The following is a 16,425-nucleotide window of genomic DNA, read 5'->3' on the forward strand; positions in this document are numbered from 1 at the left end:
TTTTAAATAATGTGTATGCTTGTACAACACTTACAACCTTTAGTGTATATGTATGTGGAATTAAATTATGGAATGCATTAGGCAAATATGTTAAACAGTGTACTAATATGATTTACTTTAAGAAACAGTGCAAAGTGTTTACAAAGTACAAGGAAAAAAAACATGACAAACGTATTGAACCTCTTGAAAATGACATATGGTTCATCTCATTATGTGAATCATAAATGACTTAACTATTAATGTAAATAACTGTTGTATTCAGAAGGAAATTAACAAATTATAAACAGGAAGTTAACGTGTTAGTACTGGAATTGCTGTGAGGTAGAAAAGGGGCAAGATTTTCGGACATGTTGTAAAGAAAAATGATAATATACGTTGTATCAAACTGAAATTGTATACATGTTCGAAATAAACTTCAACCAAAAAAAAAAAAAATCATTAAGTTGCGAGACCGATCTTCTAACAGGTCGGAAAAGCACAAAGTAAATGTAGGACCAGTAAGATTGCCAATTGAGATTTTGTGACTTTTGAATTATGATCATTTTTTAGATTAGAAAATACAATCATGTTGAAGAACAGGTTTTGAAGGAGGAACAGATATAAAGTGCAGGTTAGGTTGCGAAAATCTCAGTAGAAACATCTCCCTACACTTTTCGAACATCATGATGCCTTGGAAAGTGTGGGCTCTCTTTTTGGGTTCACTTTTCACAATGCAAGGTAGGATCTCACCCACCTGTAATGCTTGCACCCTGGTAACCAAACCTTCAGCAGAGAATGGATGCAAAGTGAATGCAATAAAATGTTTTGTTTTTCTCTTTCCACCAGGCACTGAAGCACAGGGTAAGTTGAACAAACCTTTAAGCACTTGGATACCATATAGTACGAGATGTGTACTATATCAGTGGTCCCCAACCTTTTTGTAGCCGGTCAACGCTTGAAAATTGGGGGGGGGGGGGGGGGGGGGGAATTATTTTATTATTTTTCTTTTTTTCTTTTTTTCTTAAAGAAATACAATCTGTCATGTCTGTGTTGATCTTGTTTTTGTTTTGCTTGGTTTTTGGACACTTTTTAGTTCCTGGTTTCACTTCCTGGTTTTGTTTTGTTTCCATGGTTACTCATTAGTTTCACCTGTTCCACGTTTGGACTCACACATTCATGCCATGTTCACAGTTCCTTGTCACGTAAGTTTTTGTTTAATGTTCATAGTTCTCCGCCATTGTGCGCGCCTTTTGTTTTGTCATAGTCAAGTTTTTTTCCTCTGCGGTGAGCGCTTTTTGTTTATACCTTTTTGTTTGAGTTAAAAGATTAAACATGTCCTCACCTGTACGCCACGTATGGTCCAATTCATTTGCACCACGGGAGAGCAAACCACGTCATGGACCAAGTCGTGACACAATCATGTGTGCTTACGGACTGTATCCCTGCAGACTGTATTGATCTATATTGATATATAATGTATATATTGTGTTTTTTATGTTGATTTCATTTTAAAAAATAAAATTAAAAAAAAAAATAATTAAATTTAAAATAATAATTTCTTCCGGTGGTTGGGGACCACTGTACTATATGGTACGAGGTGTGTCAGAAAATTGTTGATTGCATTGTTCGATGTGAGGATTGTTCACTGCGAGTTCTTGCCACAGGGCCAGCCCAGCAGACACAAGACATTCTTCGTCTCCTTCTTGTTGTGTGTGCAGTTGTGCACTCGCCAAAAGCCGTAGATATTATAACGTGACTGGGCCGGCAGCTGTTTATATGAAGGAAAAGCGGACTTGACGACAGGCTGTCCTCACTCAGGTCCGCACTGACCTGGAGGGGGCGTGCCTTAAGTCCGACTGGAAATGGGGAGAAATTCGGGAGAATGTTTGTCCCGGGAGATTTTCGGGAGAGGCACTGAAATTCAGGAGTCTCCCGGAAAATTCGGGAGGGTTGGCAAGTATGGGGACCCATCTCACCCCGGACATAAAATTTTTGAACTGCTGCCCTCGGGCAAGAGATACAGGACGATAAAATACCGGACAAACAGGTTCAAGAACACCTTCTACCCGAGAGCAATAGTGTCGCTGAACACAATCAAGGCATAAAAAAGAATGACTTTGCATGTGAGCTGTGTGCTTGGTATTTATGTTTTTTATATATGTATTTCTATCTTAGTACCAATGTTCTTATGTTTTTGTGTTTCATCTATTTTACTGGTTTACTTGCAATATCGTTGTACAATGTACAATGACAATAAAGATCTATTCTATTCTATTCTATTCTATCCTAAAGATGATAAAAAACGCTTGGAATATGCGGCAAATGGGGGTCACTGTTGTAGCCTTCAAAGCCCTCGAAAACAACTTCAAAACTCTCAGTCAACCTGTTATGTGCACGCTGCAAGTAAATATGTAATGTAGTAACAGACACATTCATAACAAAATGTAATATGTACATTATTTACCATATTTTGGTCATTTTAAGCATTACCGGAACTTATTTTCTCAGCTCATTTATTTCCGTTTCTATAGCAGCGCACTTCCGACTTCCGACAACAAATGTGTGTTTTACTTTCGGAAACAAACTCGAGTGTGTTGTAATCATGGCAGACTTGATAACAGACAAGGAAGACGACTATTTTTGGACAAATAAAGATTAACAAACTTATCTTTTTAAAGCTGAATATAGGGAGGATGAACTGCTGGTTATAGAAGCTTAGCAAGCGGCAAGAGATGGTAAAACGTTGGAGCAGGTGGAAGCCGAGAGAGTGAGGTTGACGTGGATTGATTACCCAAAAAAAAAAAACGTCCCTGGACAGTTGGACCAAACAGACAACTGTCCATCGAGTGAGTCACTACTATATTGATCTTGATAGACCAGGGGTCGGCAACCTTTACCACTCAAAGAGCCATTTTGGCAAGTTTCACAAATTAAAGAAAGTAATGGGAGCCACAAAAAATTTTTTAAAATTTAAAATGAAAAACACTGCATACAAAGCTTAAATGCTTTGTGCTATGTTAACCAGGGGTCTCCGACACACGCACCGCCACGCACTTTAATGTGGAAATTTGATGTTAGTGCAGCCCGCGAGTTTTGAATGAATGGCGCTTGATAGCGTCATACTTGCCAACCCTCTCACTTTTCCCGGGAAACTCCCGAATATCAGAGCGTGATGACAATGCATTTGGCGCCCTCTTCAGTCTGCCCTAACAGTGTACCTGCTCGACCACACACAGAATGCAATTTCAGCTTGCTCACATAAGTGACAGCAAGGCGTACTAACTCAGCAGCCACACATCTTACACTGACGGTACCAATACCCAGAATCCCATGCAGCCCTAACTCTTCCGCTCAACCAACGCACGGAGAGGGGGGGGGGAGTTGATGTGTGGGGGGATTTGGTGGTAGCGGGTGTATAATGTAGACCGGAAGAGTTAGGGCTGCATGGGATTCTGGGTAATGGTTGTGTTGTGTTCATGTTGTGTTACGGTGGGATGTTCTCCAGAAATGTGTTTTTCATTCTTTTTTGGTGTGGGTTCACAGTGTGGCGCATATTTGTAACGTAACAATGTTAAAGTTGTTTGATACGGCTACCGTCAGTGTAAGCTGTGTGGCTGATGAGTAAGTATGCTTTGCTGTCTCCTGTATGTGCAAGTAATAACAACATGCAACATGTGGCTGGACTGGCACGCTGTATGTAAATGCTATAGAGGACAATTACTGCAGTGCAATTAGGGCATGCCCTTTATTTAGTAATTAGAGTGTAAATAGGATTATTTTTTCCCTGGGAGTAATTTATGAGAGACACTGACATCCATAAATCTCCTGGGAAAATCGGGGGGGTCGGCATGTATGTAGCTGAGCCGCATCAGAGTGGTCAAGGAGCCGCATGCGGCTCCGGAGCCGCGGGTTGCCGACCCCTGTGATAGACGCATACAACTAAAGTACATACGCTGTCGAGCTACCTGTGTACAAAACGAAACATGAAATGTGGGCTAATACTTTACAGACATTGTAATATGATTGTTCATGTTTTTCAGTCTGCACAGATTGGTGTCCTTGTGTTGTGCATTAGAAACTCAAAAGCCATTCAGCTGCTGACGAAGAAACTATAGCTTACTTCTTGCCGCCACTATCGTACGGCTAATGCCGTAGCATGACGATGTATTACTATGTTAGAAAAATATCTCCTCCGTGTTCGCTCTTACAATAACAATGTCGCTACAGCTTGGTTATTACGTAACGTAAATGAAGTATTGTTGGCGGTTTTTGGATGCATTTTTAAAGTGACTTAGAGGCAGTATGAATTTCTCCCGTTGGCTGCATTGCTAGGCACCTAGAACAAGACGATTTTTACAAATTAGAATGCAAAAAAACCCCCCCAAACATTTGTCTTAAAAATGGGCAAAATTCAGAAAAACTGCAGTTCCCCTTTAAGGAGTAAAGGACACTTTCTTACCTGAACAAGGCTTCTTTCTTGTGTTTTCCATCATGGGAAACACAACCCTCGCGGCGACACGACCGGAATGCAGCAGTTAGACACCAAAGTGATTGCTTGAAAAGGGAAAACTGTTATTTGGGACTTTTCTACCACACTTTGTATACCTGCAAAACTAGAGACTTGATAAGTTCAAATGTCTATTACTTTCACTTACATTCCTAATGTTCCCCCAGATTGTGGAGTTGCACCTCTGAAGAACCAAAGAATAGTGGGAGGCGAGGATGCCCGAGAGGGTTCGTGGCCTTGGCATGTCTCCCTGGCTTTTAGCGGCCAATTCGTATGCGGAGGAACCCTAATCAGCAATGAATGGGTGCTCACTGCTGCCCACTGCATGTTCAAGTAAGCATTCAGTCCTGGTCTTCTTGTTTAATAATCGTTATTCTTACCTTACCTTACCTAACCCTACGAATGGCAGAGTAGTTTTGTGTTTACCTCCATTTTGTCTTATTTTTAATTTTTGTTATCCTCACTAGAGCTTCCTGTCTCAAGAAGTTGCTATTTACTAAATCAAAAAATATGACTACATATCCAAAGACATGCACCTGGGGATAGGTTGATTGGCAACACTAAATTGGCCCTAGTGTGTGAATGTGAGTGTGAATGTTGTCTGTCTATCTGTGTTGGCCCTGCGATGAGGTGGCGACTTGTCCAGGGTGTACCCCGCCTTCCGCCCGATTGTAGCTGAGATAGGCTCCAGCGCCCACCGCGACCCCGAAGGGAATAAGCGGTAGAAAATGGATGGATGGATGGATAACCACATGCACGGTGAAAGGTCAAGCCTGTGTAGGCATTTCAATGCCGTGTTCAGCTTTCCCGCTCCCTGGGCATCAAAACGTCTGTTAAAGGGGAACTGCACTTTTTGGGGAATTTTGTTCGTTCGTTATCGTTCACAATCATTATGAAAGACATGACGAAGGATGGATTTTTTTTTTATGCATTCTAAATATTAAAGGTGCCATATGTAATAATTTCATGTCAAGTCATCATTAAATGGCTCTGATATGTCAAAAGGCATTAATAAATCATGTTCTTTTTGAATACCTTTATAACTGATAACGGTAGTTCAGCCGGGATATGCTCATTTCAAAATTAGATTTACAGCCCCGAAATATTGTCATTGTTTTCATTTCGATGCCCCGCCCTCCACCGTTTGACCAATTAGAAAGTCTGTGAGTGTGTCACATCAAGGTTGCCAGTTACGCATCGCCCTCTTCGTCGAGCTACTGCCACTGGTAAAGTTACTAAACATGTCAGACCTTAGTAAATCTAAAAGGCGTAATTACGATTCTCAACTTATTCAAGACAAAGCCAAGAACCAAACGAGCGTTGGTATCAGGGATGCCTTTGAAAGATGGAGACGATTGAAGGCAAAGAAGATTTTTTCATCTGATGTCAAACTTGCTAATTTCCTCCTTGATAGATAGGTAAGTCAGGCATTTACGTTTTCTTATTACTTATTACTACATGCTAGCCCGATCAATGACACATCGACATATAGGCTAACAGGGGAATTATATATGCCCGTTAGTCTGTATGTCGATGTTTCATCCAACTGACAGGGAAAAGTATATTTTCGACAAATAAAACCTATGTGGATATGGGTAGTGTGCGTGCCTATTTCGTTCTCAATATGCTGATAAGCTGAGGAAATGTGTTCCAACATTAGCATGGTTAATTGCGCTTTCTGGTACTGTATGTGCATCGGGCACATATGGGCTGATATTTGTTTAGCACAGTATAATGCATTACATGTAATTATTTTGTACTTTGTGTATTGACATGGTAGTAGGCTATATTTCATGTTTCACTATGTAAAGCGCTTTGAGTCACTTGAGAAAAAGCGCTATATAAATGTAATTCACTTCACTATATGAATTATGCGTAACGTGGTTTTTGCGTAATGTGGGTTGGCTCATAGAATTGCACTCTGCACTGAAAGATGGTGATGTACGTACATGGAAGAGAATGCGGTGCGTCAAGTTGGATGCAACATGGAGTTATGCTGAATGAAATGTGGCGGTAATTTTACTATTGGCCTTGGCTTGCTATCAAAGTAGGCCTATGCGATATATCATATATTATATATTATTATATGTAATTATTTCAACGGTGGACCGTGCAGTCAAACTAGAGATTTTAGCAGGGTAAAGTCAACAATCTGTCCCGACTGCCGACGAAAATATTGCTGCGTAACTTTACAAATACATTTGGCTAATCGACATCCGTAAAATGTGGCATAATTACTTAGTAAACCATCTTGCAAGAAGCATAAACAAGAGAAACCTACAGCGTAGGACTCGTCGATTACCATTTGAAGTTTCTTGGAGTAGGATTCGGATTCGGCTGCGTATCTGGCAACCTCAGTCATGGAGAGTGGGAGGGGACTACAGAATGTTGACCATTGCAGTACCATTTCTGGCCACATTACTACATATGGCACCTTTAAATAAATTTGATCAAAAGTCTGCTTGCAATGGAGCCGTTCAATTCTGCCTGTGGAGCCCCTAAAAAAACATCCAAACACCTCCATTAAGGTTTTATATACAGAACATTATGTAAGTATATACATAATGTAGTAAGAGGGTACATTTATAATAACATTTAATATTTATGTATTTTTGATAATTTTCAGCATACGCGGTGCATTAATTTAAAAAACGAATCAAGACGTTTGCTTTTTTTTTTTTTTCACACTGATTTCTCCTCATTGCAGACCTTATGAGAGCCAACAAACATAACAAAACATCACTTACCGTGCAAGGTCTGCTGTCATTAGGATGGCGACTGCTAGGATGTTCATATATTCCTATTTTGGTGAAAAATGTCTCATAATCCTCGCCAAGAAACGGGGTGGGGGGGTCACGGTGGGCAGCGAGAGGAACAAAATGGCTGCAATAGTGTCCCAACTTGTCGGAATACCTACTCAAACATCTTCTGTCCAGGTGAGATGCATGATTTATGATCTACAATAAACTTACAGGGAGCAGGGAAGCAAGGAAGCAGCGGACCACTCGATGATGTAAACATAGGGACACAAGCTAGTGATCACGTCGCCGTTATAAATAGTTTGTCTGCGTTAGCGCTTATAATAACATCACTAACACTCTAAACACTAATACAAGTCGCGAAATGTAAATAGAGTATTGTTGGTGCTTTTTGAATGGTTATTTATTGGATTTTATGGGCGAAATAGTGGAGCTCCCATTGGCTCCACTGTAAGCGGACTTTTATTTACGTTTATTTAATATTTAGAATGCATTAAAAAATATCCATCCGTCGTCACGTCTTTCATAGTGATTGTGAACGATTGGCAAAATTGCCCCCAAAAAAGTGCAGTTCCCCTTTAATGCAGCAGTCATGAAGCTGGTGTCATGTTTTGCCTGTTTAGTTTTGCTTTGAAAGTGTCCACCTCCCTGCGCCAAAAGCATTAGTATATGACTGTATGAGAAATACCGCAAAACACATTGACAAAATGATGGTGAACATTAATGATCTCGTCGGCGGTTTAAACAAAGTCTGCGCTTTTGATGAAAATTAGCGCATCATGCTACGCCACCTATTATGCTATTATTTGCCATGTGTATAATTATAACACTGGATAATATCTCGTATGCCATACAACTGAACTGCAGAAATAACGCTATACCATCTCTTGAAACATACCCCCCTCTTTGGTCAGAAGGAAGCCCTTTCACAACTGGCTTATCAGTGGGTTTTTCTCTCCCACATTGTCTCCCTGTGTAATGTAGCGATTCATTACCTCAATGGACGCTATATCTTGGAAGGCACAACCAGAGCGGCCCAAATCCCAATGAAGTGGCCAGAAACCTGTCCCAGATCATCCAACATCCGGACTACCCCTCGCAATACGATCTAGCCCTCTTGAGGCTCAGCAACCCTGTCAATTACACTGACTACATCCGACCTATTTGCATGGCAAGTAACGCCAGTCAGTTCAACAACGCCACCATGTGCTGGGCCACAGGCTGGGGCCAATTGTCCAACGGTGAGTATCTTTGTCAAGGACTCTCCTTGTGTGTAATATGCTGTATTGCTACTGTACGCACATTCCATTTTTTGAGTCAGGGCAATTAGTAGTACAAGTAAAACAAGGATGCACAATACCGACACCATACACAGGGCCGCCTAACCTGAGGGGTGGCCCGAGGCTGAGGGGATTTTGGGGTCCCTACCCCGAAAACACAGTAGGAAAAAACAACACAGCTGAGAGAAAGAGAGAGACAGAGAGAGTACACACTCAAGGCCCGCGAGCCAGATCTGGCCCGCGAATAAATTATCTACGGCTCCCGGGATGATATTTGATTAGTATTAGAACCGGCCCGCAGGCCACAGCCGCCTGCTGCTGTTTTGCACGCACCAATACTCCATCTGTGTGGGGTCCCAGGGATTCCATCAAGTCATCAAAATTGGGTCCCACAGCAAGTTTTTGGGGTCCCCCTTTTGTGTAACCGTTTTGAAAACAAATGCTAAATGTATGCATTATCCTGTTATATCTCACATTCTATATTGTGTTTTGGTAAAAGGTTGTCATAAACGTTACTTAATACATAGAAAAAAATAATACAAAATAAAACAATGTTTTAAACATTTAAATAATCTTAAGTGGTGGCTAAGTAAAAATATGAAAAAAATAAAGGACAGTACCACTTAATAATTTGTATCAAATAATTATTAATTAAATAATTAATATATATTGTTTATATTTTAAATAAACATTCATTCACTTTCTTCTTTCCTTCATGGATCTAAACTTTACCGCTGCCGGCGTGGTCGGGGTCGGGGGGCGTGGTCGGGGGCGTGGTTATTTACAGCTAGAATTCACCAACTCGAGTATTTCATATATATTTCATATATATATATATATATATATATATATATATATATATATATATATATATATATATATATATATATATATATATATATATATATATATATATATATATATATATATATATATATATATGTATGAAATACTTCACTTTCAGTGAATTCTAGCAATATATATATATTATATATATATATATATTTATTTTATTTACATAAAAGAAATACTTGAATTTCAGTGTTCCGGTGGCTAACCATTAGATAGCAGTATTGTCCTGTTTAACTTCTCCGTTCATGATGAGTATATCATTTCGGCCACCGTGTTCAATGGAGAAGTCTGTTCTACATATTTACAGGCAACATGCACCTTCCCCTTCGAACTGTCCTGGATGAACTGAAATTCTTGTTTCCATTCGTTTGAATTCGTTAGGCAAGCTGTTTATATTGCGTGAGAACAGGCTGTCCCCACTCAGTCTCAGGTCCGCATTGAGCTGGAGGGGGCGTGGCCTCCAGCTCCGGCTGAATACCGGGAGTTTGTCGGGAGAAAATCTCTGCCGGGAGGTTGTCGGGAGAGGCGCATGTAATCACAACAACTCGCAACAGAGGAGGGGGGAGTTGGGACCCTGGAGGCCGGCTGCCGCTATAAAGCGCTAATCAGCCCCCACAACCCCGGAGGAATTAAACAGTGGGGAAGGCGTTGATTTGGGGAGGGGCGTGTGCGTGCATGTATGCCCAATTAACTTGGGTGAGATGTTGAGATGTCTTTGTGGACTGGGGCCGATCTCAAAAGTTCGACACCAGGTGCTTTTTGAAAAAAAGGAAGGTCAGAAGCGTCCATCTTTGAGGAGTCCTCGGGGGAGTTCTTCAGAACAGCCTGTTCCTGATAGCATCAAGGCCATTCGAGGGCGTCAAATCGTAGATTAAGGTGTTGTTTTTCTTCGAGCAGTCAAAACAATGACATTCCTGCTCTGTGTGTCCGTGCTGGCTCTCTCAATTCCAATCTAATTATTCTTTCTCGGCAAACTTCTCCAAGATGATATCCATTTTGTGATTCAACTCAGAAATCGCTCCAGTCTGTGTTTCAACAGCCCGACCCAATCCTTCCATTCCGTTGAACAGCCTTTGGCCCCTTGAGTGGCTGCCATCGTCTTCCGAATTTGACGATACAGCAGAGCAATGCCCAGCCCAATCAGCAGGCGCCCTGCGATCACGGTTCCAAATAGGTAGATGTCTTCCACGTCCTCGATGGAAAGGACTGAGAGGCACATGAGTCTCCAATTATTCCAGGAATCTCTCACGTACCCCGCAGCAAGGGTTCCATCAGGGCAGCCAGGCTCCCCCGAACCTCTTTTCCTTGTCGAAAAGACTGTCAATTGCGTCGAGAGTCCAGCTGATCATATTCATTTTGATGTTTTAGATTTGAGGACAGCGCAAGAAAAGAGGCTTCAAAAAGTTCAGACAAAGACAAGTTATGTAACTGGAGATTCAAAAGGAAATCAACAGTGGTGGCTAAGTAAAAATATGAAAAAAATACAGGACAACACCGCTTAATAATTTGTATCAAATAATTATGAATTAAATAATGAATATATATTGTTTATATTTTAAGAATAATTGAGTAATCAGATAAAACACACTTTGTTTTTAGAAAAACAAGATTCAGATTTTTCTGCTTGCCATAACTTTCATTCTCTTATTTGGAATAAATGCACATCAGCAACATTAAAATTGCATTTTGAACATGTGTGCATTAATAAAAAAGCGCCTTGTCTCTGCCACGTTTCTATTTGTGATAGATTATGGTGATCTTTTTTATATGAATGCGACTCGTTCCTGTCTTTAGATGGTGGACTCTGTGTTTACCATGCTTCTTTGAGGTTCATCACAAACTGTAGAGTCACGACACACCACTGTGACTTGTACTCTCGGGTAGGATGGCCTTCTCTGTCCACTTGGAGACAGTGTCATTGGTACACTTTTATTTACAAAGCTCTGGGACTATTGCCGGATTACATTTGTACATTGATTACACAGAGAAGTACGGACTCTTATGCTCCGAGATCCAACAATCCCCTTTGTCCCTTTTGCTCGCACTGAGCTCGGGAAAAAAAGTTTTTGTCTATGCAGCTCATTGTGCTTGAAATATGTTACAAAGAGACTGGAAGTTGACTGAATTTTTAACCTTAAATGCTTTTAAATCTAAACTGAGAGCATTTGAAGCAGCCTCAGTCAGGCACGTGCACACATAGGGCCCTATGGGTGCTTGAGCCCCTGCCCTTTTTTGCCTCGTCTTAAAAAGTGCCCTCTGCCTGTGTGTGTGTTTTTTTTCTTCTTTTTTTTCTTCTTTTCTTCAAACAACATTAATAAATTCCTGTCAGGGAGGTAAAAAAAAAAAAAAAAACAGCGGTACAAAAACTCCACGTTTTCTTGTTGTTTGAGCCTGCCGCTTCCGCCAGAGAGAGAGAGAGAGAGAGGGCGAGTGAGTGAGTAAGTGAGAGGAGAGAGAGCCAACTGCGCCCCTGAGGAGACGTGACAGTGGAGCAACTTGAACCTGTGAGTTATGGTCTAGTCGCCGTCCACTTATTCAGCATCTAATATGGGTAATATTTCAGAAAAACGCTGTATTATTCTATTATTCAATGTGTCAGCTTCTGGAGCACGGCACATCAATTCCGCGCAGAGCGGATCGTGCGGGACAGGAAGTAGTGTACAAAATACAAAATAAAACACCGGGTTAATTTTAAAAATAAAATGCACTGTGTTTACGGCGGATCACATGAGAAAGTGAGAAAGATCATAAGTTACAACTTGATGGTGTTTTCATCAAGTTAAGGGAAGAAGGACAGATTTTCACACTGAAGTTTTTTCCATTTGGGTGTTTATTTTTTCTATTTTTTTTCAAAGTCCATGTTGCACTGTTCAATGTTCAATATTAAAGTGCTTATCTTTAACAATAAATAGCCTAATAATAAACCAGTGTTTTGTTGCTTTTCATGTCTTTCAAGCCTATGATAATGTGAATTAACTCATTATGACAATAATTTGTTGACACAAAAGAAATGGCAATCACTTTTACCTACAAAGGACACACAACTAAGTAGTTAGCTTCCTATTAGCAAATTTAATTTTACATTAATTTCCATATTATGTATGTGGGCTCTGTACCGAGGATGTCGTTGTGGCTTGTGCAGCCCTTTGAGACACTTGTGATTTAGGGCTATATAAATAAACATTGATTGATTGATATTGTGTAAAGGACCAAAAAAAAATGTCATGCCCTTTTCTGACTTTGAGCCCCTGCCCCTCTATAATCATGTGCACGTCCCTGGCCTCAGTTATCTGAAACTGTTTTACTTGATGTCCACCCTGTCATTTTTATGTATAATGTGAATGTAATTGTATGTGTAACTTTGCTGCCTCTTGGCCAGGACTCGCTTGAAAAAGAGGTTTTTAATCTCAATGGGATTTTTTCCTGCATAAATAAAAATAAATAAATAAAGGGGGAAAAAAATGGCCAGTTTGATACATTTTGTGCACTTATGCTAAAAGCGATCTCATGTCAATATATGCTTAGCCAGTGGTTATCCATTTTTTAAATTTTTTTTTACCAAGTACCACCTCAGAAAAAACTTGGCTCTCCAAGTATCGCCAAATAAGAACAACATTAAAATACAGTAGCGTAGTGGGCCTAGGTATCATTTAAAAAATAATCAAATCAATCAAATACTTTATTAGTCCCCGAGGAGAAATTCAGACGATTTAAAAAAAAATTTGATAGTGTTTACTCACATGTCTCCTCTGTACTCAGCCATGCAATCATTTGCCCATATAGTTGCATATGTTGTGTGTGTGTGTGTTTGTGTTTGGTATCTGTGTCCGTGCGTACGTATGTGATAATGAGGGATATGGGTCACCGGGGTATTGTTTTAACTTTGTAAAGCACTTTGCGTTGCATTTCTTGTATGTATGAAAAGCGCTTTATTAATAAAGTTTGATTGATTGATTGATTGATTGATTGATAACAAATAGATTTAATGTTATGGCCACTATAACATTACACACAGTTTGAAGAGTAACACTGAGTTTTAATGTTTAATTAAATCCATTAGTGTACCAGATGGAGCCCGCGTACCTCTAGTGCAGGGGTCCCCAAACTACGGCCCGCGGGCCGGATCCGGCCCCCTAGCATCCAAAATCCGGCCCACGGGAAGTCCAAAGTTAAAAAAAAAAAGCGTTTTAATTTTTTAATTTTTTAATTTTTCATTTATTTTTTTATTTGATCTTTTCTTTCTAATCCATTTTATACCGCTTGTTACTCTCGGTGTCTCCTAGCCGCTCAGGCAAATCATTGTGTCTAAAAATGAATTTTCCCATCGATAACGTGACAATGTTAAATGTTGATGGACATCAATGTTAATTGGTGTTAAATGACAAAACGGATTAACTCGCTGGAATATAAAGACAATGTATATATGTATATATATATATATATATATATATATATATATATATATATATATATATATACAGCCCGGCCCCCGGCCAAATTTTTTTAACCCAATGCGACACCCAAGTCAAAAAGTTTGGGGACCCCTGCTCTAGTGGTACATGAGCTATAGTTATGCTAAGTTATCTGGACAAAACATCCACATGTTAGCTTTGTGTTACAAGTGACAACATTAACATATTTAATAATGAATTTATAATCTTGCAATCAGTCGAAGGCCAATGAAAAACGAGCACAGCGGGGGCCACACTTTTGAGGGCCATACAGCACAACACTCATACTGTAGTGGTTAGAGTGTCCGCCCTGAGATCGGTAGGTTGGAGTTCAAATCCCAGCCGAGTCATACCAAAGACTATAAAAATGGGACCCATTACCTCCCTGCTTGGCACTCAGCAACAAAGGGTTGGAGTTGGGGGTTAAATCACCAAAATGATTCCCGGGCGCGGCGCCGCTGCTGCCCACTGCTCCCCAAGGGGATGGGACAAATGCAGAGGACAAATTTCACCACATCTAGTGTGTGTGTGACAATCATTGGTACTTTAATCTTAATCTTAATCTAATCAACACTACATGTGATCAGATTACCAATGTAAAACAAATCTCTGCGGCAAGCTGAGGCTTTAAGAGAAGTTTAATTATTTTCTTCCTGCAGTGTCCAACACGTCTGAGACGCTGCAAGAGGTTGAGGTTCCCATCATTGAAAACAAACAATGCAGCGACAGCTATTTCCCAGATGGAGAAGACACATTCTTCAACGACATCATCTGTGCAGGACAGTGGAACAAGGGAACATGCTTTGTAAATGGCCAAGCTTGTCAAACTTTGATCAATCATATGCATTGCGAGTTTCTTTATGCCTACAGGGATTTAAATAACGGTATTTGGTTTTTCAGGGTGATTCTGGTGGACCTTTGCAATGCAACCAAGGCTCAGTGTGGATCCAGGCGGGCATCACCAGTTTCGGCATACCTTGTGCCACGGGACAAGCCCCTGATGTGTACACCCGTGTGTCGTATTTTCAGGATTGGATCACAGAGCAAGTGTCAGGGGCAAATGTTGGCTTTGTGACCCATAACACTCCTGTCCCTGAACCAGATCCTTGTGGTGTCTTTTCAGTGTGCGGAGCACAGGCTATAAACCCGTCGACCATTGCAAGTTTGTCTTGTCTTAGCATATTGTTTCTCCTGCAGGGGATTCAAGCCGTGTAACAAGACAGTATCACTAGCTTTCGATAATGAACATGGATGGTATGACATAAAAATCTTCGGTAATGGTTCTGGTAAAGTCCCCTCCAACTCAACTCAGGGTGCCATTCCTTGAAAAAAAAACAAGGGACACATTGTTGGTACACTTGCATTTAATTGAGGCATGTTTTGGAATAATGCTCATACAAGGGCAAAAAAATGTACAATCATTTTTTTTTTCTGTGTAGAAATAACCAAATTAACAGTCTTTGGGCCTACGGGACAAAGAGAATCTCTTTTCAGCTCAGTTATTTATTATTTTGAAATACATTTTTCAAAAGACAATTGGCCACTCTAAATGCAAAATATTAGAGAGGGAGCTCTCAAGTTCGCAGCCAAATAATGTATATGACAATATTTAAGAGAAAATAACTCAAGTACAGTTAGGGTTGTCAACTGATCCTTGAAAATCAGAATTGTCCAGTATTTAGACGCAAAACATCCCTTATTAAACTAAAAAGGGACACACTTTGTCCCTTCTACCGTAATAATTCAAAATAGTCAGCTAACAAGCTCGCTAATTAGAGTTATCTGTCTAACTTCTGGTATTTGCACTCTACATGTGACTTAATATGGGAGTGACATTTTGTCTCAAAAAACAAAAGGAGCAATAACAAATATTTGCTAAAGTATTATTATAAAAAAAAAAATTTAAAATCAACAAAAAAGTTAACAAGAAGAAAAGGACAACCAAGTCTAACCCTGCCAACAAGGTGTCCTTTAAGGGAGGCTGACCTCAGGGCCTAACTTTTTACTATGGGGGGCCCAGGGCCCACTCAAATAATAACACTGAATTAGTAATCTTACTCTTGATTTTAATCGTATTTAATAATTTAATAATCTAACCTAACAATTTAACAGGATGAACCTTGTCAAATGATTTGAAACCATTTGTTAATCACAAAAAGTATAAAGTATAAACTAATCAAACATAAAAAAAAGGGACTCATACATTTACATACAATTAAACAGTGCTAAAGAAAATAATTATTCATCACCACTTACGCTTTCACCACTTTAGTTTTTGCGCCTCAGAAAATTATTTTTGACTTTGGCTCCACACATCTTCTGGTTGTTTGAGTGGTGGAAAAGCGGTAGTAGAAAAGTGAATAGATTTTTTTTAGAAAAGCATAAATCCTAATGGTGTAAATTGTAAAATATCCAACTTGGTAGAGGATGTGGTAAAATGTTGTGGTGTGATTTTTGTACATTCAGACAAATAATAAAAAAGCAAATAAAAACTCTTAATGTGTGCTTTTGTCTTAAGGAGAGCCAAATGGGACAACATTAAATACATAAATCCTTAAACAATCACTTAAAGGTTTCACTAGTTAATTAAATCATTA

General features: G+C 39.8%; 1 protein-coding gene across 1 annotated transcript; it reads left to right on the top strand.

The window, feature by feature from the left end:
- The first annotated feature begins 651 nt into the window (after positions 1–651).
- Positions 652–16,200, top strand: LOC133655531 (serine protease 27-like). The gene is made up of 6 exons (XM_062055776.1): positions 652–717; positions 826–840; positions 4,654–4,819; positions 8,230–8,486; positions 14,488–14,633; positions 14,729–16,200. The coding sequence occupies exons 1-6, from the start codon at positions 663–665 to the stop codon at positions 15,041–15,043; spliced, it is 954 nt and encodes a 317-aa protein (XP_061911760.1). The 5' UTR covers positions 652–662; the 3' UTR covers positions 15,044–16,200.
- The last annotated feature ends 225 nt before the right edge of the window (positions 16,201–16,425 follow it).

The sequence above is a fragment of the Entelurus aequoreus genome, linkage group LG08 (assembly GCF_033978785.1).
Source record: "Entelurus aequoreus isolate RoL-2023_Sb linkage group LG08, RoL_Eaeq_v1.1, whole genome shotgun sequence".
Lineage (NCBI taxonomy): Eukaryota > Metazoa > Chordata > Actinopteri > Syngnathiformes > Syngnathidae > Entelurus > Entelurus aequoreus.